At 37.9% G+C, this 26,054-nt stretch overlaps 2 protein-coding genes across 6 annotated transcripts; one reads left to right on the top strand and one right to left on the bottom strand.

The window, feature by feature from the left end:
* Nucleotides 1-2,365: 2,365 nt before the first annotated feature.
* On the bottom strand, nt 2,366-12,175 carry LOC127838141 (uncharacterized). 4 transcript variants are annotated; one of them, XM_052365716.1, is made up of 5 exons: nt 12,157-12,175; nt 8,118-8,194; nt 6,608-6,753; nt 3,014-3,181; nt 2,366-2,477 (listed from the first exon to the last, which is right to left on the bottom strand). In XM_052365716.1, exons 2-5 carry the CDS (start codon nt 8,168-8,170, stop codon nt 2,419-2,421), a joined length of 426 nt encoding a protein of 141 aa, XP_052221676.1. In that variant the 5' UTR covers nt 8,171-8,194; nt 12,157-12,175; the 3' UTR covers nt 2,366-2,418. The 4 variants fall into 4 exon arrangements, with proteins under 4 accessions (XP_052221676.1, XP_052221673.1, XP_052221675.1 ...); XM_052365713.1 differs by lacking the exon at nt 12,157-12,175 and adding an exon at nt 9,001-9,130; XM_052365715.1 differs by lacking the exon at nt 12,157-12,175 and adding an exon at nt 8,877-8,946.
* On the top strand, nt 11,703-26,054 carry LOC127838139 (uncharacterized). 2 transcript variants are annotated; one of them, XM_052365710.1, is made up of 4 exons: nt 11,703-11,887; nt 12,256-13,452; nt 20,369-20,560; nt 25,102-26,054. In XM_052365710.1, exons 2-4 carry the CDS (start codon nt 12,664-12,666, stop codon nt 25,303-25,305), a joined length of 1,185 nt encoding a protein of 394 aa, XP_052221670.1. In that variant the 5' UTR covers nt 11,703-11,887; nt 12,256-12,663; the 3' UTR covers nt 25,306-26,054. The 2 variants fall into 2 exon arrangements, with proteins under 2 accessions (XP_052221670.1, XP_052221671.1); XM_052365711.1 differs by lacking the exon at nt 11,703-11,887 and adding an exon at nt 11,929-12,008.

The following is a 26,054-nucleotide window of genomic DNA, read 5'->3' as shown; positions in this document are numbered from 1 at the left end:
ACATAAGCCTGCTTTGATACAGCGGGGCTGAATGCGTGTGCGTTAGGTGTTGTCCCAGATTTTGCTGTGTTGTCTGCGAAGGCTTATTAGGAACGTCACTGTTTGCATTCATGGAATTTTCTTTTAAAATAAGTCTTTTATAAGCGCCATCACTGATTAGCCTTGGCTGGCTGCACAGGCTTAACTGGGGCGACACTACGAACATGATTAAGTCCCATTTTTATAGAGCGCGGTTCAAATGCATTCAAACGCCTCACCAGCTATTCTTCAACCACTAGTTTCCATAGTAGTCTCTTAACCGACCCATCACATGGTTTACTTTGCTGTTCGATGTAAATAAATCACACTTCAGAATTTGATATTGAAAATATTTGAGTACTGTGATCAATAGACGTTTCACTATAATAACATAAACATAATAACATATAATTTCATACACCAACATAAGAAGAAATAATTAATTCCCAGCAAAGACCTACCGTTTTCATAGTATGCTCTTTACAAGTAAGGTCCGACAGTACCGATTCCGTTTTTGTCCGTAGAAAGCATTGTCACGTCTCATGTATGAGAAATAAAACACGTGTTCAGCAAAGGAATACTTGTTGCATTATTTTTATGCCCCCCTTTGAAGAAGAGGGGGTATATTGTTTTGAACATGACCGTCGGTCGTCGGTCGGTCCGTTCACCAGATGGTTTCCGGATGATAACTCAAAAACGCTTAGGCCTAGGATCATGAAACTTCATAGGTACATTGATCATGACTGGCAGATGACCCCTATTGACTTTCAGGTCACTAGGTTAAAGGTAAAGGTCACAATGACTCAATATAGTAAAATGGTTTCTGTATGATAACTCAAGAATGCTTAGGCCTAGGATCATGAAACTTCAGAGGTACATTGATCATGACTGGCAGATGACCCCTATTGATTTTCAGGTCACTAGGTCAAAGGTCAAGGTCACAGTGACTCAAAATAGTAAAATGGTTTCCGGATGATAACTCAGGAATGCTTTCGCCTAGGATAATGAAACTTCATAGGTACATTGACCATGACTGGCAGATGACCCCTATTGATTTTCAGGTCACTAGGTCAAAGGTCAAGGTCACAGTGACTCGAAACAGTAAAATGGTTTCCGGATGAAAACTCAAGAATGCTCAGGCCTAGGATCATGAAATTTCATAGGAACATTGATCATGACCGGCAGATGTTCCCTATTGATTTTCTGGCCACTAGGTCAAAGGTCAAGGTCACAGTGACTTGAAACAGTAAAATGGTTTCCAGATGATAACTCTAGAATGCTTAGGCCTAGGATCATGAATCTTCATAGGTACATTGATCATGACTGGCAGATAACCTTATTGATTTTCAGGTCACTAGGTTAAAGGTCAAGGTCACAGTGACTCGAAATAGTAAAATGGTTTCCGGATGACAACTCGAGAATGCTTACGCCTAGGATCATGAAACTTCATAGGTACATTGATCGTGACTGGCAGATGACCCCTATTGATTTTCAGGTCACTAGGTCAAAGGTCAAGGTCACAGTGACTCGAAACAGTAAAATGGTTTCCGGATGAAAACTCAAGAATGCTTACGCCTAGGATCATGAAATTTCATAGGAACATTGATCATGACCGGCAGATGATCCCTATTGATTTTCTGGTCACTAGGTTAGAAGTCAAGGTCACAGTGACTCGAAACAGTAAAATAGTTTCAGGATGATAACTCTAGAAAGCTTAGGCCGAGGATCATGAAACTTCAGAGGTACATTGATAATGACTGGCAGATGACCCATATTAATTTTCAGGTTACTAGGTCAAAGGTCAAGGTCACAGTGACTCGAAACAGTAAAATTATTTCAGGATGATAACTCAAGAATAATTAGGCCTAGGTTCATGAAACTTCATAGGTACATTGTTCATGACTGGCAGATGACCCCTGTTGATTTTCAGGTCACTAGGTCAAAGGTCAAGGTCACAGTGACAAAAACGTATTCAAACAATGGCTGCCACTACAACTGACAGACAATATAGGGGGCATGTATGTTTTACAAACAGCCCTTGTTCAAAAACTAGATTATGTTCTGATTCAAGACCCGATACATGTTGTTTATACAAATATGATAGCTGTTATCTAACTTACAAACTTTGTGCTGATCTTTACACCACGAACGCTTGAGAACGTGACATGTATATGAGTCGTGCTCTGTGAAAAGGGGGGTTTACTGCGTGTGCGTCAAGTGTAGTTGGGCTAATCTGAGACGACACTTTCCGCCTAAATTTGATTTTTGCGAAGAATAGACTAACTGCATGCTTTCGTTATAGTATTCATGCCAAATACCTGAACAAAAAACACGGATAACACTCGCAAAGCGGATACGTCAGTAATTTATTTTATTGTCAGTGACACATACGCGATATGTTTATGTGGACAAGCTGTACCAAACCGCGAGGAACTCCGACTCTGCGATTTTATGGTCACCTGTAAAGGTCGGAACAAAATTTTAAGTATAAAATATAAACAGTTAGAATGGGACTAATTTGCGTAGATGTATCATTTGTTCACTGCCATCTATTGACATGTTTCTTGCATTTTTGCGTAATTAATCACCATTGATAATATAAAAATGTACTCTTGTTAAGGAAACTATACACACCTAATAGATGGAAGATGTGAATACAGGAACTAGTATCTGTTTCGTGCGGACATATGACCAATCGACCTTGATTATTATTAAATATTATAATTATATGAGCCGCGTACTGGGAAAACGGGCATGTCCTGACAAGCCAGAGCAGTACGCACAGGCTAATCAGGGACGACACTTTCCAACGTAACTGGATATTTGTATACACGAGACTTTCTTTAAACAAAAAAATCCATAAAAGCGTTAAGTGTCGTCCCTGAATAGCATGTGCTTATTGCACAGGCTAATCAGGGACGACACTACGCACATGCATTAAGCCCCGGTTTCCCAGAGCGGAGCTCAATTATTTATATTGAGAATTATTACACACCGTCTCTGTCGAAGTAATAGAAGAGCCTCGCAAAGTCGGGGTTCTTGGAGATCTCCCCGTTCCTGTCCGTGTCTGCCCGATGGAAGAGCGTCACCGCGTGCTCGAGGTCCCCGAGCTTCAGCAGCGTCCAGTGCGCGATGAACTCCGTCTCGTCTATGTTGCCGTCAGCTACGAAGAAGTATAAAGGCTACCTTTTGCTTTAAAGAATATATTACCTTTCCAACGGTTACTTAAGAAATAATCGACGGGTAACTATTCGTTATTGCGGTATTAACCAACGTGATGGAGTTCCGATGCGTAGGAATTAAACCACGAGGGCAAAGCACTCGTGGTTTGATGACAAGCATCGTAACGACATACCGTTGGTTATTACCGCAATAACCAACGGTTTCCCGTCGATTATTTCGATTCTAAGACGATTTAATTAATAAGTTATCCGCGATTTAAAGGTTATAAATGAGAATTATTTTTACCGAACGTCCTCCACTTTTCGGCGAAATCCTGACGTCACCACAACAATGAAAATCAAATGACGTCGTTTTCATTCAAAACAGTGCGCGAACAATGAAAGTGACGTCACTTTAAACAACCGTTGGTATATCGGGGTAATAAACCACGGTAAGCTCCTTCTCATTCTAATGTGCATGCGTGTGCGACTGTGGTAGAATTAAGAAATAATCGACGGGTAACCGTTGGTTATTGCGGTAATAACCAACGGTATGGAGTTCCGATGCGTAGGAATTAAACCACGAGGGCGTAGCCCGATCGGTTTGATAACAAGCATCGGAACGACATACCGTTGGTTATTACCGAAATAACCAACGGTTGCCCGTCGATTATTTCATTTCTTACTCGATTTCATTAATAAGTTACCCGCGATTTAAAGGTTATAAATGAGAATTATATTAACCGAACGTCCTCCACTTTTCCGCGAAAACGCGACGTCACCACAACAATGAAAATCAAATGACGTCGTCTTCATTCATAAACAGTGCGCGGACAATCAAATGTGACGTCATACTAACAACCGTTGGCATATCGGGGTAATAACCCACGGTAGATTTCCTTCTTTGTATATAGAAAACAAGTCACGTGCCGTGGTAGAATTTAGAAATAATAGACGGGAAACCGTTGGTTATTGCGGTAATAACCAACGGTATGGAGTTCCGATGCGTAGGAATTAAACCACGAGGGCGTAGCCCGATCGGTTTGATAACAAGCATCGGAACGACATACCGTTGGTTATTACCGAAATAACCAACGGTTGCCCGTCGATTATTTCGATTCTTACTCGATTTCATTAATAAGTTACCCGCGATTTAAAGGTTATAAATGAGAATTATATTAACCGAACGTCCTCCACTTTTCCGCGAAAACGCGACGTCACCACAACAATGAAAATCAAATGACGTCGTCTTCATTCATAAACAGTGCGTGGACAATCAAAATGACGTCATACTAACAACCGTTGGTATATCGGGGTAATAACCCACGGTAGATTTCCTTCTTTGTATATAGAAAACAAGTCACGGGCCGTAGTAGAATTTAGAAATAATAGACGGGAAACCGTTGGTTATTGCGGTAATAACCAACGGTATGGAGTTCCGATGCGTAGGAATTAAACCACGAGGGTGTAGCCCGAGTGGTTTGATAACAAGCATCGGAACGCCATACCGTTGGTTATTACCGCAATAACCAACGGTTACCCGTCGATTATTTCGATTCTAACACGATTTCATTAATAAGTTATCCGCCATTTAAAGTTTATAAATAAGAATTATATTAACCGAACGTCCTCCACTTTTCCGCGAAAACGTGACGTCACCACAGCAAATAAAATCAAATGACGTCGTCTTCATTCATAAACAGTGCGCGGACAATCAAAATGACGTCACTTTAAACAACCGTTGGTATATCGGGGTAATAACCAACAGTAGTTTTCCTTTTTTGTATATAGAAAACAAGTCACGTGCCGTGGTAGAATCCACTATATTGCATTGATCTACCAAACTATGAGTCACGTTTCGGGAAAACCGGTCTAAATGCATGTGCATAGAGTGTCGTCCCGAAGAGCCTGTGTAGTCCGAACGGGCTAATCAGGGACGACACTTTTCGCCTACCGGATACACTTAATCTTCGTTCAGAAAAGGCCTTCTTTAAACAAAAAAATCAATAAAAGCGGAAAGTGCCTACCCTGATTTGCATGTGCGGGCTGCATAGGCGTATCTGGGATGACACGTTACGCACATGCATTAAACCCAGTTTTCACGAAACGCGGCTCATATGATCTACAATCAACCTCTAAGCTGACTGATCATTGTTTTCTGCACTGTTTTGTCTGTTAAGCTAAGTTGGTTCCCAGTGAACAAAGTCAGTCCCACTCAGAGATATAGTTCACGAGATTTCCGCAGGGGGAACCATTAATCATTATATAGTGGCTTCTTCTTCAACAGATAGGCATTCATTAAACAAATTTATGTAACGATCAAATATAGTATCGAATAATGTTATTATCTATTGCATAAAAGGACTTCTTCTCAATCACTCCATTATTGGAGTGGAAAGCGTTGCACCGCAGTTATGCGCACTTTTACCCAGTGCATCAGTCAGTGCCGGTCGAGGCTTAAGAGCGTCTCCAGCCCTTGTTTTTTTCTGTCTTGAGTGATCCTCCTCATACCTATTAGCCTCGAGGAGAGGTGGCTGATATTCGTCAGTCCTCTACCCTTCAACATTCCCAGCTTTGGTGCTCTGTCAGGAGTTTAAAAGTCCCTCTGGTAGAGTGTCATACGGGTCAAAGATGCACTCAAACCATAGTTTAGGAATCAGCCGTGTGGTAGACGATACTAGTAAACACGTGGTATGCAACACTACTAAACACGCTAGACTGATGCAATCGTTTCTGTCAAATATTGACTTTATCCCGTTTCATGTTTAATTGTTTCTACTATAGCACGCTGGTCGTAATCCACTTTTCAAAACAGTTGATTTGGCAAGAAAATGTAGCTGTTTAAAGTAAACAGGATATTCTACATTTATATTTACTATATGGTTTTAACAGTTATATTTTCAGGTTCTAAAATTACTCTGTAATAGTATACAAGCCAGTTAACACCTCGATATAAATAGTTTTTAAATAAATAAGAGAACATGTAACAGTTATGCAATTATCGTATAACTGTAACAGACTGATGTGTGTTTTCAACCGATGTTTGTTTCGAACCGATGTGTGTTGCGCACCGATGTGTATTTTGAACCGATGTGTGCTACGTACCGATGCTTGTTTCGTACGGAGGCGTGTTACATTACGAAGCGCGTATCGTACCGATGCTTGTTACGTAGCGAAGCGTGTTTCGTACTGGTGTGTGTTTCATTCAGATGCGAATTTCGTACCGATGTGTGTTTCGGACCAATGTATGTTTCGTACCGGTGTGCGTTTCGTACCGATGTGTATTTTGTACCGATGTGTGATTCGTACCGATGTTTTTTCCACACCGATGCGTATTTCGTAGCGTTGTGTGTTTCGAACTGATGCGTGTTTCGTACCGATGTGTGTTCCTTACTGATGCGTGTTTCTTACCGCTGCGTGTTTCTTACCGTTCATGTCGAAGCGCTGGAAGATCTCTGTCATCTCTTCCTGCGTGAGGAAGCCGTCGGGGGTTCGGTTCGCCTCCGCCGTCTGAAAGATGGCTTGAGCCACCGGGTCGACGGGGATGTTGGGCCGTTCTGGGTGACTATGGATACTGGAAGCGAGGACAAGGTAATGCAACAAATTAATACCATTACAAACTCTTTGCAAGTTGGGGCAAATCGTCGCGTTAAATTTCCAGATATTTTAACGAGTTAATAGAGTGTATGGCCTTTCCATGCGGTTTCCACTCCGTGCACTACTCCACCATAAAATATTTGTAATGATCATCTTTTCTCTCAGCAGCCTCACCTGTTACAAAGTTTTTACTGTACTGTTTCCTCTGCGCCTGTGCATTGATCTCCGCTGCAATGGGTCCACAATAGAATGCCATATGATATAAAAGACCGGATTTGGTGTAGGTGATGGTGGCGGGGGTGGGTGGGTGGAAGCGGTAAAATAAGAAGTATTGAACTGGGCCTTTAAACTTGTACAGCTTTATTTGAGTACCCGGTTCATAAGAGATATTAGGCGCTGGATACTGGAGGGAAGAGTAACGCAAGAATAAAGCATTCATTGTTATTGAATTTTGAAATAAGTTTATAATAAGGTCCCTCCGAACCAAAGCTGTGAGGATCTGGGCTTTGTGTCATAGTCCCTGATTTATTGCATTTTCGAGTTTTGAAAGTTTTGACATTCGTTGGTTCATAACTGCACTTTTTAAATACAATTATTTTTGTTATGTATTTGTATTTGTTTTTGAAACTGACTCTAGTGACAGAGGCGTTGATTGTCGGACCGCCCCAAGTGGCGGTATTTTACTGAGAAATGAAATTTTAAGCTTTTGTTGTCGAGCCTCGTTCTGGGAAAATTGGGCTTAATGCACGTGCGAAAAGTGTTGTCCCAGATTTGCCTGTGCAGTTTGCAAACGCAAAACATAAACAATACTTTCCTCGTACACTGGATTTTCGTTTAGAAGAGACTTTTTACAAAAAATTCTATATAAGCGGATGGCAAAGGCTATTCTTGGACGACACTTTCCGCACCTGCATTAAACTCAGTTTTCCCAGAACGGGAGGGGCTGTGGGGGGGGGGGGGGGGGGAGGGGGGGAATGACCAATTATTTTTAATGTTGGGTTGTTCTTGCGTTTGGGGAAAAATCCGCAGTAACTGGAAAAAAACTCACCTTTTCAATATGGTGACCACGAACCAAAGTCACATGTCAGGGTGCGATGTACATGATGACCATATACAAAATAAAAAACTTTTGGAAATCTAAAATAAACCATGAATGCTCATGAATGACCACATGCGTTGTTCATACAGGCTAATCGGCATTTAGAAAGTATCTTCTTAGCAAAAATCCAGTTTAGGCGGAAAATGCGGACTTCACATGCCAATCTGTTATGACACTTTGCGCACATGCATTTAGTCCAGTTTTCCCAAAATGAGGCTAAATGTATGCTTTCTTATACGTACCCCATGATGAGGACGAAGAGGCCTAGGGCCAGACAGTATGCCACCTGCTGCATTTACAGTGGATTGCGTTCACAGACCTGCAATCAAATATGCATCAAATACGTAAAAACACTACAACTACGGACTCATAAAGATTAACCGGTTTTGCCAAATATATATATATATATATATATATATATATATATATATATATATATATATATATATATATATATATATATATATATATATTAGACCACGATTATGATTTTCAGTTATTTATTTTATAATTGAGAAACGATCAATAAAAAGCGATCAATTTGTCCTTTGCTTTTAGTTCAATCAGCAAGTTTCTGTTTCATGTGATAGTTTAATTTTAAAGTAATATGTTGACATACCGTACATATATATGAGACCAGGCCTTCAAAAGTATACGTCAAATACAATCAAGAAACAATCCGTCTACACTTGTATGGCTTGGTTTGTTAGATTTCAGAAATATTAGACATCGCTTGCATAACAATTCATTCACAACTGTATTAAAAAGCCAGAAATAAAAAAAGTAAGTAAAAAAGACTCTTAACCCTAGTAATTTTTGTTGTTTATGATTAAAGCTATACGAATTCAATTTACTGATTACTGTAATTAAAAGCGCAAATTGTTCCCATGTTCTTACATCTTACTAACCGACATCGAAAGAAATAAAGCTTAGAAGAAATATTCAAAATTTACTCAAGAATCAATATCTTGTATTTAAACAAGAACAAAGCTTATACTAGCCTCCTATCGTCCGGTCTGTTAATTGGTCAAACAGGTTTGTTATAAACCTAGCAGTAAAATAAAAATAAAAACACTTTTAAATGTCAACAAACAAAACACATACAAAAACAGGAGAAACGCTTACTTCTAAAAATGTAAATGTATTTCCAACACGCCTGTATAAATGAATGTTCACTTTAAAAGGGATCACTGTCAAAATGCCTGATCTCTGAGATATCAGTTGTGCGGACGTCCGTGTGAACACACAGATGTTCATCTTGATAGAGAATCGGAATTTCAATGATAGCTATATACAGTAATGTGTAACTTGTTCGATAAGTTGAAATGCGACTCAATGCAATAATGATAATGTGCGAAAACAAAGACGCTAAACACAGACGCTCATCATTTTGAATAGTGGGTTTTTCTTACAATCTGTTACATGGCATTTGCATCATACCAATTTAAAGATATCTGCCTGATAAGAATGTGTCTTATATGCTTCTGTATAGATCAATTCACTTTATTGCTAAATATGTCCCTAATCGGAGGTTGAACATATTATCGGTGTCAACTATAAAGCCATTTTTATTTATTACAACTGAATCTTATTATATCTCCATATAACGAGAGTCGCATATGGGGTACCTTCAGTGTCGAATGCTTTGCTAAAATCAAGTTGCCGCGCATCAATCTGGTCACCATCGTATGAGATTGTCGCTATGTCTTGTATAATAAGAACAAGCTGGCTTTCCTATGAACGTCTTGTCATGAAACCATGCTGACCGTGAGGGAGCATACAATGGTGCTCCAGGTGTTTCATAACCGTACTGTGGTCGATGTGCTCCATGGTCTTACAATGACTACAACAGACTGTGGTCAGGGATATCGGCCTGTAGTTCACAGGAGCTGTGTTATCGACCTTCCTCAATATTGGAGTTACCATCGCGTGCTTCCAATCATCGGGTCCTCGATCTTGTGTCAGGGAGGCTTAACACAGTAGGGTCAGTGCAGGGACGATTTCGCCCGGCCTGGTAGTCCTTGTGCCTTATTGGGGTTTAGGTCTAGCAAATGCCTTCTCATTCCGTTTTCAGTGATGTCGAAGGGTTCTACTGTCGAGTCCATAGATGGGGTGTTGTATAGGTCTTCTTCAGTGAAGAGTTCAATTTACTGTCGAAATGTGCATTTCTTAGTATAAAGGGGTTATTCGTTTTTATTTATAATACAACGAAGTAAAGAAAATAATAGACATATAATTAGGCTGGGATAAATCGGTTAAAAGTGAAAGTATCCCATCGTCCACATTGTCGAACTCTCAGCCACGACACAATTCTCAAGGTAAATACCAGCCTTAATGTCGTGATAACATGGACTGAGAAGATAGTCTCATGTGCTAAGACTTAATAATTGATTCCAAATTTAATCGTGATATAACTATGTCAAACAACTTGTCATAAAATTGGTCACAGGCAATCCTACATTGTACACAAACAAAAACAGTTTATAAAAACCTTACAACTTCTTTTGGCATCAACACAAACAGTACGTATATAGTTCATTTAAATCGCCACAAAAACATTTCAACTTTAATATATACATTCCAACGGTCATTATGATATCAAAACACGCTTTACAAAATGTAAGATGTGCTGATTACAAAGACAAAAGAAACAATCTTACGATCTGAGACCGTGTCATCGACTCAACGCGGCGTTTAAATACCATTCATACAATAAAATAGTACCGCACGTGTTACTCAGCAGTATTCAACACTACTCAAGAATCTGGAAACGCTTAAGTTGTATAGTCAGTTGTTGTTTTGGAAATAAGCAAATTATGTGCTATATTAGTTTTCTTTGTCGCACATGGTATTAAGCAAACAGAAGACGTGCACGTGCGTGTTTGTCCCGTCTGAATCACAGGATCTTGTAACGAGCGAGTAATTAATATAGCATTGCTTACATGTGAAATTGGAAATACCAATCGGACAGTTCCAAGTAAACACACCAACTCGAAGGAACTTAATCAAGGCGTATGTTTTGGTAAGAATATATATGTATATAGAGCATAGACATACGAAGAAAAACAGATTAAAATGAAAATGTATTACAACTTTGTCCTATTTGATTAAGGGCAAATATAATCAATTAAAATGTAAAACTTAAAAAATAGTATAGCAATTTTAACGAATCATTATTTGCTACGGAAATATATTATCAGTATAACGTACAAGTTCACAAACAAAAAGACTTGACTTACAGATTTACATAGTAGCTTTAATAGCTACTAGGCTATGTATTCCACACACTAACGTAAAGTAAAGATATGTCTTAAGAGAGTTGATAACACGGGCCCTTATGCTTCATATACCAGCTGTTTACTAATCAGTTCCAAAAACCTTCGCTTAACCCTTTCACGTGGCGTCTCATCATGATCCAAACTGTTTGCTATTCTGATAGTATTCTTTGAAAAAAAATCGAAGAAAATGCTAATTTTAGAAATTCAGCAGACGACATTTTAGCAGACGACAAATTTCCCAGCATGCAAAGGGTTAACGCTGTGGAGGCAACACTCCAGGTTGTGGGCAACTTGAATGAACTCCGATAACAGTCAATGTTATCATAATTCGAATAGAAACAGGACTTACATTTTTGCGTAAATAATAAGTCCGGTTATCTCAAACGATTATTTATATTTCTCGTGTCTTTGAATGCTATGATCAACTGACATTAATTATATTTGCCCCCATGTGCTTATTAGTGGTTTATCGCAAATGCTCACAAATGCGGACCATTTCCCTATCACATTTTTGAAAGCATGTTGGTTTCTAATTGGAAATGTTTCTTAAGCAATCCTAACGTCGAGTGCAATTGCACAGTGTAGTTATTATTTTTTTTTTCTTTTTGGAGTGAGGCACCTGCATTTTATTTTCTGTGCTTGGGGAATAACAATAAAGTGTTTATACTTAAAAATAGTCAGCCTTATTTCGTTCATGGCATGTTAAAGTACATTATTGGAGACTTATTAACATTGTAAGATTATATCACGGATTATTGTATACATGTTTTATCAGACTCTCGGATTTAAATACCATATTTCAAGTGTTCAAATTTTCGAGCTGTGTTCATGGCTTTTCAGATTTCATAATTTCCTGTAAAACTTTCATCTTTTAATCTTAAGCAGCAGTAAATATCGTGCTTATGTGTTGTTTTTTTTTAAATAAAAATTTAGATATATATTATTCTTTTAAAACATCAACAACATTATTAACAGTAGCAACGACAATACAGATAAGACATACCTCGTTCTTTGGTGAAATAAAATTTTCAGCAATTTAATTTCAGATATGAAGAACAATGAAGTTTTATGGATATCAAACATAAACATTATATCGTTTCAGATGTGCACAGTTATCACGTAGATCGCAACTATGACAATTACGAGGATAACAAACCCAACGTTTCTTAATGTACTAATTTGATTAAGTTACTCGTGTCGACTATTCAGATATATGCCAGTACTGCCAGACATTCAACCTGAAATAAGTGAAGTCGATATATACGTTTGTAATTAAAGAAGTTCATCCAATTCGTGCGGAAAGTTGCTCATACGGCAAACAGCGGTTACAATATAATATTGAAGTTTATTTTTTTTGTGTAACTCACTTGAACGGCAAACAATGCGGCAAATGGTCTTGTATAGCCAGATAAAATTAAGGAAACTTATATTGCCGTCTTAAATATAATTTTAAAATAATTTGGCTTTTGGTTAAACAGTCGGCGCTAGTTAAGAATCTGGCGTGACGGAAATGAGCTGGTACAGCCAGATGATCAAGTCACAGGAGTTAGCGCGCAGTAAGAACAGACGGGAGGCTAAGCGCGCCGAGAGTCAGCTACTAGGAGCGGAGTTTGTGGCGCAGTACCGGCTGGCGGCACTCGATAAAGAGAAGAGGCTCATTGAGAAAGAGCTCGAGCGTATCCGCCAGGGAGTCCATAAACCGCCGAAGGTCGGGCAGATTGTCAAAGAGCGGGACAAGCACGTGCTGACTGTGACGTCACCACGTCAGAAGAACGCGGTGACATCGAGATTGATAAAGGACTTCGGTGTGTCACCGGTCACGCATCACATTGATACCGCGTACTCAAACGACGAAAAGAAGCTGTACGGAGCTATCGTGTTCTTGAAAAACAACCCATCAGCATTAGTGCCCATCCTCGCCGCGCATGCGCAAAGTGACGCATACTTAAACACTTTAGGGCGTCTCACGCCTTTTCTTGAACCAGAGGAATCTAAGTCAAAACCAATTGTACCGCGGTACTTACAGGAAAATTACAATGACACCGAAAAGGCAGAGTTACTAAACAGGTATTCGTTACTATTAAACAGAAACAGTCCAATTTTACGAGGCAACGTCTCGCGTACTGGCCTGGGACGGGAGAGTCAAAGGGCGAATCGTGACAGCCCCGACTGCCCGACCTTCCGGTCCTCGGCCCCTTTGCCACCGATCCAGACTGCGCGGACAGATCAGAACAACGCAACTCCGAGACGAGATCTTGCCGAAGATGACAAGAATACAGACCGTCTTCAAACAGGCAATGTAAGTTAACATACTAGTTAGCTAGACACTCTGACTATGGAACGCCATAGCTGTCTTACGTTGTTACATTTCTTTCTGTCTTCTTTAGAAGGTGTCAAACCGTCGTGATATCTTGTCCATATTTGCTGTTGTCTTGTCGAAACAGCGTCGTATTATGTCAAACCGTCATGTTATCTTGTCTGAATGTGGTGATGACTTGTCTAAATACAGTCTTTTTATGTTCACCCGTCGTGTTATCTTGTCCAAATGTGATGTTGAATTGTCAAAACACAGTCTTATTATGTCAAACCGTCGAGTTATCTTGTCTGAATGTGGTGCTGACTTGTCAAAACACAGTCTTATTATGTCAAACAGTAATCTTGTCCAAATGTGATGTTGACTTGTCAAAACACCGTTCTACTATGTCAAACCGTCGTGTTATCTTGTCCAAATCTGGTGCTGACTTGTCAAAACACAGTCCTATTATGTCAAACAGTCGTGTTATCTTGTCAAAATCATGTGCTGACTTGTCAAAATACAGTCCTATTATGTCGAACCGTCGTGTTATCTTGTCCAAACGTGATGTTGACTTGTCAAAGTACTGTCTTATTATGTCAAACAGTCGTGTTATCTTGTCCAAATCTGGTTCTGACTTGTCAAAATACCGTCCTTTTATGTCGAACCGTCGTGTTATCTTGTCCAAATGTGATGTTGACTTGTCAAAACACAGACCTATTATGTCAACCAGTCGTGTTATCTTGTCCAAATCTGGTTCTGAATTGTCAAAATACAGTCCTATTATGTCGAACGGCCATGTTATCTTGTCCAAATGTTATGTTGACATTTCAAAATACAGTCGTATAATGTCAAACCGTCGTGTTATCTTGTCCAAATCTGGTGCTAACTTGTCAAAATACAGTCATATTATGTCAAACCGTCGTGTTATCTTGTCCAAATGTGATGTTGACATGTCAAAATACAGTCGTATTATGTCAAACCGTCGTGTTATCTTGTCCAAATCTGGTGCTGACTTGTCAAATACAGTTTAGTATGTCGAACCGCCATGTTATCTTGTCCAAATCTGGTGCTGACTTGTCAAAATACAGTCTTATTATATCAAACAGTCGTGTTATCTTGTCCAAATCTGGTGCTGACTTGTCAAAGTATAGTCCTATTATGTCAAACAGTCGTGGTATCTTGTCCAAAAGTGATGTTGACTTGTCAAAATACAGTCTTATTATGTCAAACAGTCAATCTCCCCAACAAAGCCATGCAACCGGCATGTGACAAAATCTGTTCGATTTCGGCTGGACTGCTTTCCGCCATTTTGTCACAGGATGTGGTTGTAAACCACTATATTTTGGTCATCAATACAGAAACGAACATCATGAAAGTGAACAACATCACCGAGGTGAACGCCATCACTGAATTTGACATAATAAGACAGTGTCTCGACAAATCATTACACATTTTTACAAGATAACACTATTATTTGACATTATAAGACTGTGTTTAAACAAGTCAACGCAATATTTTGACAAAATAACAGGACTATTTGACATAATAAGACTGCGTTTTGACAAGTCAACACCCCATTTGGACAAGTTAACATGACGGTTTGACAAGTCAACAGCACATTTGGACACGTTTACATGACGGTTTGACAAGTCAACAGCATATTTGGACAAGATAACACGACTGTTTGACATAATAAGACTGTGTTTTGACAAGTCAACACCACATTTGGACAAGATAACACAACGGTTTGACAAGTCAACACCAGATTTTGACAAGATAACACGACGGTTTGACATAATAGAACTGTATTTTGACATGTCAACACCACATTTGGACAAGATAACACGACGGTTTGACATAATAGGACTGTATTTTTACAAGTAAGAACCACATTTGAACATGATAACACGACTGATTGACATAATAAGGCTGTATTTTGACAAGTCAACACCACATATTGACAAAATATCACGACGGTTTGACATAATAACACACCTTCTAAAGAAGACGGAAAGAAATGTGACAACGTAAGACAGTTATGGCGTTCCATACTCTGACGTTCCAATATTTCGTACAAACATTGGAATGGGCTGTCGAATACATCGCATGTGAGAAATATGCAAACGTCACTGGTACCAATCGTGTGCGTTCGGCATATTTTAATTGATGCCTGTCTAAAGTAAAACAAGTTATGATCACGTACCGTGTCATGTAACACTTGACCATGTAAATTATCAAGATAATTGATTAAGAAGTCCATTAATGCGTTATACAGATATACTTTTCTATGCTGCCTTTTCTTCAGTACATGGCAATGTTGGTATTCCACATGTGTGCGTCTTTAATGCATTTCTTTTAGAAAGTACCAATGTTTATTGTCCGCGTATGTGGGCCCTAGCTACACGCCATTTAGAACATATATGTTATTCACGTACGTGTTCCCTTTTGGTGCATACGTTCAAGGTCATATCCATGTCTGTTATATCCTCATACATTTTCATTACCCTTCTTGCCTTATAACCAGTAAAATCTTGACCCACTAGACCGTGTTAATAATCTGAATATGGCATGACAGTAGAACATGTAATAAAATGATCATGTATACATGGAAAAAAATATTTTATTAGCAGGTGTCCAGCTGGTGTCATTGAGGATACCTGTAAATAAAAAGCTATTTTGAGTGCTGGTGCATTGGAATTAAACACTTAGTGTTCCATAAAAGATAAACATAACGTATGCGTAATGGTGTAATTTATACAAAGTGTGCCTTTTAATTTCGGTCTAAAAAATACTATTAAACTAAGATTATGTATTCTTCTTATAACAGCCTGGTTATTTACATATTTTTTTAGCAATGAAACACATATATCATTCGCGCACGCGTTTTTTCTTTAAATCCGCAAATACTGAATATCTTAAATTGCGAGGTTGTTTTCCGTGTTCATGTCGTAGTTTGGGGCTGCATGTGATGATGTCCCAGTATAAAATGTACGCAATGAAACGTATGGTATCACTATACTTTATTATTATTGGTATTCGATTGATTTTGCGTAACGCTGCGATGTTAAGGTACATGTAACAGTAGATATGTTTACATGCGGTTGACTCTTAAATTTAGCTTAAATCTATTGATTAACGTGAAGTCAAATTGGTATCAATAAAATGTTGGATACTTGCGTTTTACAGTAACATATTTTCGCAGTCATTTTAAATAAGCAAGAACGGAGCTTGAACTTAAGATTCATTCAACAACAAAAACAACAACACAGCAATAACATAACTATCATTTAACTTAAAAACAAAAGTTTGGTACGTTGTAATAGAAATTGTGTACGGTAACAATTCAAATAGGACGACCAAAAACAACAGCAACAACGTCCGTGATTAAATGAAACTGACATTTCAATTGTAAACCACATATTAATGTGACTTGTTAACCCATTTATGCCAAGTGGACTCTCCCATCCTTCTAAACTGGATCAATTTATTTCCTAAATTAGGGATGTCTAGTATATTTATTTCTATATTTAGAATATTTCTTACAGAAATTCCTTTAAGTAAACAGCGCAGACCCAGATGAGACGCCGCATCATGCGGCGTCTCATCTGGGTCTACGCTGTTTTCCAAGGCCGTTTTTCTAGACGCTAGGCATAAATGGGTTAACAAATTTTCAATTTTCCAACTTTCTGTCACATATTGAAAACACGCACAAAACAAACACCATACACCCAAAACAGCAGTAATTTCCAAGTGGCTCATACGAACAACTTTTAATTCTAAGGTCATAGGTTCTTGCCCATGTGGGGAAAACTTTTGTTCGACTTCTTAATTTTTTTTTTGATTATTCTTGCGCCTTTACGTACCGATATTTCCATTTTTCAATATTAAGCAATTAAAGTGACTGTCAACCACGACGACGAAGAAAAGAAAAGTTGTAAAATACTGTATTTTTTACAATTATTAGTTTATATTGATTAAAATATTACGACTGGTATATTACATTACTTGAAAAAAGTTGTTAAGTTTTCATATTTACTGTATATTTGGTAATAAATTTTACTGGGTATGTCTACCAGGTAACTACCAGTTAAATATAATTAACGACTGTAGCTTGATCATCATCAACACGTGGTTATCCCAGAAATGCATATTGTACATGCATAGGCACGTATTAGTGAATAATTTATATTTATATATAAAATGATCAAACTACTTGCGCTATTTATAGTGTGTAAATCGTTATGTCACATCTTTTCGCGATGTACTTTCGATTTCACATCGCGAAATTTTATTACCGAATGTACTGAAAATATGAACTTTTTTCAAGTAATTTAATATACATTCGTGCTATTTTAACCAATATAAACTAACAATTGTAAAAACATACGGTATTTATGAACTTTTATTTTTTAGTCATTCGTGGTTGACAGTCCCTTTAATTACAACCTTAAAAAATACCAACAACAAGTTCCTTAAAGAATTAAATTGAATTTCTAAACATAAAACATTAGAGCTTCGCTTTTGGAAAACGGAGTTAAGCCTGTGCTTTAAGCGGCGTCCCTGATTAGCCTGTGCAGTTCGCACAGGTTGATTTGGGATGACACTCTCAGAATGGACCGGACTTTTCTTAAGAAATAATTCCTCTTCAAAAAACAATGCCATAAAAGCGGAAAGTGTCGTCCCTGATGAACATGTGAGGACTGCACAGGTTAGTCTGGGACGACAATTCATTATTCCCCGATTTCGCCAGAGCGCGACTAAAATACACTAGCCGGTGCAAACAGTCACACTTTTGCAACCGCAATTAACTGTATTAAGCAGATATATGTATACATGAAGGTAGTTTTAAGCGATATTTCACGAATATTTCGTCAAACACTTATCTGTGAAACACGTATTTTAAACAGTTTAAGATATTGATCAAATAGGTGGAGTGGTCTAAATAGTTCTCTGTGTACCCTGGAGAGAAAAGTCAATATACTTATATCTGTTAAATGGCCAATTTAATATCCAAATGACAACCCGGGGTATTCATGGCAAATATTAAATACGCGACCCTGGCTGATCCGGCCTTTTATTTACACTGACAAACAAAAATTGATGCTCAATAAAGTTTGTGATTCAGTCGACCGTTTAAAGCCGTCGTTTGAATGAAATATCGGATTTCGCGTTCAATAAAATCAGTGGAAATCCAATTAACTGTATATCGAATTTAAAAGGAATTCTGACATAATTAACACAAACTTTGATTCTACATACTCGCAGGGATGAAACCTTTTTTTCTCGAGCACCAGGCTGTGTGAGTAAGAAGTAAAGATGCACAATATTAAAAGAAGATGATAAATAAATGCATGAAATTACATTGGATATGTCTATTCATGTATAACGGATAGATTCATACGTTCAAAGACTAGACGAAGTGAATGCAGCTTTTCTGCTAAATAATACATACGTGTTAAGGTAAATTATACTTTAAAGCACTACAAATTCAAAATAGACAGTAAATGAGTGTAATTTATGTGAGATAGTAGGTGCTTCAAAACATAACTTTCATAATATTTCTACTAATATCAACTAGAAAGGACCATACTAAGATTGCGTATAGAACCAAGGATTCAATGTGATTTGCAGGTATGTTTTGTTACAGACATCCGTATTTTCATGCACTGATAGACAGTAGATAGTGTTCCTATCGGAATTTCCTGAAAAACAAAATTCATTAAATACAAATGTACTTTTTTGCAGACGATAATCATTTTCTGAAGCGATCATTTAACATTTGTATTCGAAATGAGATACTATTCAGCTCGCGAGAATTAAACATTTTTTTGTGCAAATGGTAAGTCTATTAGCGCATGCGGTTATTACAAATCTTTGTACGCAGTGAGAGACTATTTGCTCATGCGGTTATTAAAAATCTGTGTACGTAGTGAGAGACTATTTGCTCATGCGGTTATTAAAAATCTGTGTACGTAGTGAGAGACTATTTGCTCATGCAGTTATTTAAAATCTTTGTACGTAGTGAGAGACTATTTTCTCATGCGGTTATTAAAAATCTGTGTACGTAGTGAGAGACTATTTGCTCATGCGGTTATTAAAAATCTTTGTACGTTTAGAGACTATTTGCTCATGCAGTTATTAAAAATCTTTGTACGTAGTGAGAGACTATTTGCTCATGCGGTTATTAAAAATCGTTGTACTTAGTGACTATATGCTCATGCGGTTATTAAAAATCTTTGTACGTAGTGAGAGACTATTTGATCATGCGGTTATTAAAAATCTTTGTACGTAGTGACTATTTGCTCATGCAGTTATTAAACAATCTTTATACGAAGCGAGAAACTTTTAGCTCACGCGAGGCTCCAATATTCTGTACATAATGTGAGAGACTTTTAAAAAGGTAAATACCGGTAATCAATGGGCGTATTTACTTCTTAAATTGGAATGATCACAACATAAAAGTTCGTCATTCTTTAGATATATGCAGATAGGTTTTCTTCTGAATCAGCAACGGTAATGATACTGTGAATCTCGCTTTGGAAAACACTGAGCTAAATGCGTGGGCGTAAATTGTAATTGCAATCCGCACAGGCAATCCGGAACAACACTTTCCGCCTAGTTTGGATTTTCGTTAAGAAGATACTTCATTTGAAGAAAAATACCAATGGCAGAGGATTGTCGTCCATGATTTGCATGTACAGATAAATCTAAACGCACATGCGTTAAGCCCAGTTTTCTCCGAACGCTGCTCCTTTGATCCTCTATATCATGTATGCATTGCTTTGACTTACGTTAAATTGTACTAAAAACCTGCACCTGTAAATTAAACGAAGAGGTTCGATTCTGAATAATTCATTTATAAGGGGACTAATTTATTTTATATGTCTTAAATTGCTTTTTATGAATTTTCATTCCGCAGACCGAGCGTATAGGCGACTCGACAACCCCAAGAAAGAAACAGCCCGGTCATCTTGCGGACAAAGACATGCAGGCTCCACGCGATCAGATATCCCGACGGCCGTCGGCCGATATGCAGAGACCGGCGGATGGGCAGAGCGCGCAAGACTCCACTACGAAACCAGACGATAAAAAACCAAAGATACAACCAAAGGTGCGTCTAAATATACAGTAATTATACCAACGATACAACATTTTGATCATAGTAAGACGGTGACGATGTTTGTTTTCCTGTTCTATTTTCCAGCCGACGCGATATATTATTTAGTTTGTGTGTGGCACACACAATTTGCAAAAGAAAACGCCCGGTATTACACATCCTGTGTACAGGTTCATTTATTATTTAAATGTTAATTTTAAATTATCCGTGTCGGCATAACAAATCACGATTGAAATCTACAAGTAATATTTTATGAGTTAAAGGGACTTGTGCACAGGAATAACAATTTTCCAACGTTGATTTACAAATTTAGAAATAAAATTACGTTATGAAGAGAAATACCAATATAAACATAGACTGATAGTGATTATTTAGCTTCGTTCTTAAGATTTGAAATTAATAAAATTATACAGTGTTACAAATTGGAACGATTTGGTTCTTATCTTTAAGTTTTGTTTCAAAACGTTGATAATTTATATTAATAATGGAATGATTTCAAATATGTGGCTGTCCGCTTTAAATCCAAAAGACATTGTTTTGATCCCTGCTAAGGACACAGTTTTCTTTTGTTTTAAATAATGCTATTCTATTCAATATGATTGAGCTCAACACTTCCATGGTCAAAATCGTTTAAGATAAGACACTTATTTACACACTAAAACTGCCTTAACCTGCGAACAAGTCTCTTTAAATAAGTCGTGTTGTTTCCTCATAGTTTTTTTTATTGCTGATGACATAACATGAAAAACAATGTATTTTCATAGAAATAAGTTGAATTGCTATGAATAAGGTACAAATTACAACAACGTATACATGCCAGATTTGTGAGGGTTGTTTGCCTTGGGATCTTAAGGATTGCTGAGTATTGAGAGGGGAAGTTACTGTTGCGAAGAGCTTGAAAACTACTCACAGTCATCTCCCCTGTCTCGCTTTCGTATAATAACAGTTGACTGTTGCACGAAATAACTGTCCGGTAAGAGCAGTGGTTGGTACACGCGCTTCTCACCTAGGGCACCCTGTGTTCAATCGCCGTCCCCGGATACATGTGAGTTTGGTTGGTCACCATACCGAAAAGGTAGGGTTTCCTCTGGGTACTCCGTAATTACAAGACCACACCAAAATAAAAAAAAATCTTTCAGAAACACAACAGCGTATTTCCAAATCCGTCCCAACGTTCGTATGTCTAGTAAGTTAATTAGTTAGGAGTGCTGGGCGACACTCCTCACATAATGCAGCCTCAGGCTCGGAAGGACCTTATAAACTTCGAATTACACACGCACTGTTGCATAAAACATGACCAAACACTTACGGTTCATAAGTCTCGAATGAAAACAAACAGCAGCAGATTCTTGTCTCAAAAAATAAATTATATAAAAGTAAAAACAGAGAATTTCAATAATTGCTATAATCTCTTGTCAGTTATTTCTGAATTGTTTGTCGGGTGCGCGAAAGAGAGATGATCATGTTTTGTTCGGAACAAAATTCCTCGCATTGTTACCTCTCATGATGTCAGAAAGACAGACAGACATACACTTTTCACAAGTGTTATCAGTTTGTAACTTTTTTTTCAAATTAAAACGTATAAAAATCAGCGCAACTGTTTCACATCGATTGCAATGTTATATATCGGTGAACAGTCTAAAGTAAAAAAGTAAAAGTAAATAACTAATTATTCAACGACAAACGCAAAAGAGTTTAACTACGCAATTTATTATCTTAAAGGTTTGGCATAATAATGTCAAGGCTGGGATCAATTGTATTATACAGGTTCCCCCGAGAACGGCGGGAAATTTAAGTACATAATGTCTATCCCCCGTGACAAGCGGGAAATGTGTTCGTGGAAACTATGCCGATGAACACAATAATTTGGTCTTCACACAACTAAGCTCAACACACAAATCGTTTTGCATTCGGCAAAACTTGCGATCAGTTTTTGACTACATACATACAAGAATATTACCAATCGTAATATATAACAATCAAGTATAATCGTATAAAACATGACAGTACAACTTTAATTTTTATACATCACTTCTATTATTTATCCTTAAATGGTGTTTTCAAGGCTAGAGTAAAAACCAGAGATAAAACTTCACTCAATGTAAAATAATTCTGGAAAACTGTACCCGAAAACAACCAATATTAACATGGTCTTTTTTACTAATTTATTAATGTGGTTGGAATTTCAAAAAGTAAAAGTTTACTGATCAAAGTATAGCGTAGAACTGATCAAATAATGAAAACCGTGCATATTCCCGCATATGTCCGCCTGAGTGACCATCACTCACGTGACAACCATACGCATGCACGAACCGCACATGTACCTGTTTTGTCCGGTGGGTTATGTTGAGACATACGTTCTGAACTGTACTCCGTAACGAACAGAACTGAAATTTCTGTAACACTGGTACAGTCAATTACGCAGGAACCTGTCGTCGGAGGCCGAACTAAGTAGACCATTGGACAGACTGACGGTGTTCCGTACGCTGTTAAGTCCCAGCCATGACGATGTGAGTTTCTAATGGAGCTCGTTATTCTCGACAACACTGGAATATAACAAAAATCTGGCAAGCATCGTGTTACAATAAAAATTAAGTGGGAGGGTGGGTGGTAAATGTAAACTTGTAAACCAAAGCGCGACCTACCCTGTGATGCGACGAGCTAGTAAAAGACCGACAATTTGCACGGGCAGTGGTTTTGTACTTAGTGGACGAGTCTATGTGTTACAGTAGACTGGGTAGGATGGGTTATACCATTGGGGTTTGGGTTTCGGTGATCCCTTAGCAAAATAGCGTTTGCGTTGAATAAGACAGTTTATTCTTGAGCGAATAAACATTATTAAAAGAATGAATAAAAATACTAATAACACTTTGATCTTTTATCCCACTTTTACAGCGAAATCGGTTGATTAAAGCCCCGTTGATTAAATTTCATCTATAATCAACGGCAAGGCTATAATCAATGGCACGAAATGACGTCATGAACTGCCGAACCGGGACTACTTTTTCCCACGCAACTCGTCACCTGTATTTGCCAAGTGCATCAATAATAAAAACAATCTCAAATGTTTGTCAATCTTAATGACCTTAAAACAAAGGAAAGTAGCAAAAAAACCGAGTTTTTTGTCATTTATTGTCATTAAAACCTAGTATTAGGTAAAATCAACACTATGCAATAGGTTCTGTTGTTGTTGCTCCCCTTTAAAGAAGTCAGTTCGAGTTGCTCCCCTTTGACCGTAGAAAACAATCGTCTGGACCAAGAAATCCTGTGTTCATTTACAAGCTGTACTCGGATATGCGTCCATCTGATTTTTCTTCAAAGCATCTTTTCTACCTATCAATACGCACAAATGACACTGCATCCCGGTGATTCTTGCGTCAACAATTGGGTGTCAACAAGTTAGGTCAGATGCTGAAGGCCATGGCAAAAGACGCCGGCTTTCTCAAGCACAAGAGAATAACGAACCACTCAGTTCGCAAATTCCTGGTCCAAAAACTTCGAAATGCAAACATTCCACCCACTGAAACCATGGCCATAACAGGGCACAAAAATGTCCAGTCAATAACCAATTATTCCAACATATCTGTTGAACAGCAGCAAAAGTGATCATTCTTGCTCAGTCCAGTTAATGTAACAATCCAACAGATTCCTCTTGTTCACCTTCATGCACCGAAACTATGGCCGAAATGCAGCCTAGACAACCACTGTCTACCGTCGAACAAGTTGATCTTGATGTTCGCCCCACCCAGTCACTTCACCAGCAAATGTCTTTCTCTAATTCGAACAACTTTGCCTCACAATTCTTTGGTGCCACTTTCAACATTCAAAATGTTAATGTATATAATTAGCTTAAATCCAAGTAATATTTGTTATTTCGTCACGAATAACCACATATTATAACAAAGAAGCAAATATTGTGCACCTCGTGATCGACTCGATAGTTTGATATCGAAAGTGAATTGTGTGTGGTGTTAGGCTACGTTGTAAACAAATGTAGTTCCTTGTATATAACAACTTAATGCCATATTGATATCATAAAACTTAAAGATTTGCAATTCAATATGATTAAAATAGTAATAAATAACGCTCGACACTTTGTTACAGAACGATATTCTGATTAAAAAAAAATGATTATTTCATCAGCGGTTATTTTTGGAACGCGGAGTAATACACTGACCTTGGTTACACTACAGTCATTATCAAAGTACGACAAACACTCATGAAAACTTATTTTGTTTAAATAAAAATAGTTTACTGAATAAAAAGTGGGATAAATAGAATAATAGGTTAGTGTTGATTATAGATCAGGTTTATCATGCTCGGCACGAAAACGAAAAAGCACTCGCCAAGGCTCGTGCTTTTTGTTTTCTAAGCCTCGCATGATAAACCTGATCTATAATCAACACTAACCTATTATTCTCTATATCATAATCCCGAGATTTGTAATGACGACAATAATTTCAATATCTATGAAATCTCGGAAAGTGCGGAGATTGGTTCGGAACATTCCGTAATCCTAGTTCTCCTGTTTTCAGGCAATGTTTCCGGCCTTTGACCCGGATGTATACAACGCGGATGGTTCCCTGCGCACTGTGCATCAGATGGTAAATTTCGAAGACGCCTGGGCGGAGGCCCAAAAAGCTCGGTACATCCGGACCAAAGAACAGCTCGAGCGGGATAAGGAACTGTCCGTCAAGGAAATATTCGAAAAAGACGACAAAACCAAAACCACGAAATAGTGAACGACGTTGTCAGCCACTTTCATATACATTCCACCATTTATTTTGTTTTGTCTGCGCCCGTCAGTTTCAATATAGTGGAGATAAATAGTGGTGACTTTATAGTAGGGCGTCAACAAGTTGTTGAATTTCGGTTTATATACCGCCCTCCCTGATTTTGTCATCTTATTCTTTTTTGCACATCGGCTATGAAAGAGCTACTTTGAATAAAAAGGCTGATATGCGACCTATCGGTATGTAAAGAAAATGAATTTAGAAAAAGTTAATTTGAAACTTTAATTAATATGTAATTGTTCTCAGATATATTTCGTGCTGACCAGCACGAGACTCAATCTCACGATGTCAGCGGTAAATAAAATTTCATGATTTCATTTTAACTGTGCAACATTTAACTGTAAGAGTTTCCCCGGATGTGAGAAAAATACTTAAATAAAAATTTCATTTTGTCAAGATGAGCGTTATAACCGCTATTTAATGCACACGATTATTGTAAGCCTTCATAAATTTGTGCACAGAATTGTGGAACGTTAATAGTCACTTTATCTTTTCCTGGACAAACTCACATATATTTGTGATTTCGGAGTTCGAGCGTTAATTCGGTAAACAAGCACGCGCGTGCCACATTAGAACTATGTGATGATTGAGAACGTATATTAACACTGTAACTATTGGTCATTGTTGGCCCAACACAACTTCTGCAGCAATTTGAAATTATGATGTGAAGGAAATAAAAGATTATTATAGATGAA

The sequence above is a fragment of the Dreissena polymorpha genome, chromosome 7 (genome assembly GCF_020536995.1).
Source record: "Dreissena polymorpha isolate Duluth1 chromosome 7, UMN_Dpol_1.0, whole genome shotgun sequence".
NCBI classification, from domain to species: domain Eukaryota; kingdom Metazoa; phylum Mollusca; class Bivalvia; order Myida; family Dreissenidae; genus Dreissena; species Dreissena polymorpha.
The sequence above is the reverse complement of the archived record's forward strand: the minus strand, read 5'-3'. Positions and strand labels throughout refer to the sequence as shown.

Excerpts from the sequence above, each read along its gene's own strand:
- LOC127838139 (XM_052365710.1), top strand. The coding sequence starts at position 12,664 with ATGAGCTGGTACAGCCAGATGATCAAGTCACAGGAGTTAGCGCGCAGT. Across the intron at positions 13,453-20,368 it reads ACCGTCTTCAAACAGGCAAT|ACCGAGCGTATAGGCGACTC; the intron begins GTAAGTTAACAT and ends TTCATTCCGCAG. Across the intron at positions 20,561-25,101 it reads AACCAAAGATACAACCAAAG|GCAATGTTTCCGGCCTTTGA; the intron begins GTGCGTCTAAAT and ends TCCTGTTTTCAG.
- LOC127838141 (XM_052365716.1), bottom strand. The coding sequence starts at position 8,170 with ATGCAGCAGGTGGCATACTGTCTGGCCCTAGGCCTCTTCGTCCTCATC. Across the intron at positions 3,182-6,607 it reads CCAGCGCTTCGACATGAACG|CTGACGGCAACATAGACGAG; the intron begins GTAAGAAACACG and ends ACTTCTTCGTAG. Across the intron at positions 2,478-3,013 it reads CTATTACTTCGACAGAGACG|GTGACCATAAAATCGCAGAG; the intron begins GTGTGTAATAAT and ends CGACCTTTACAG.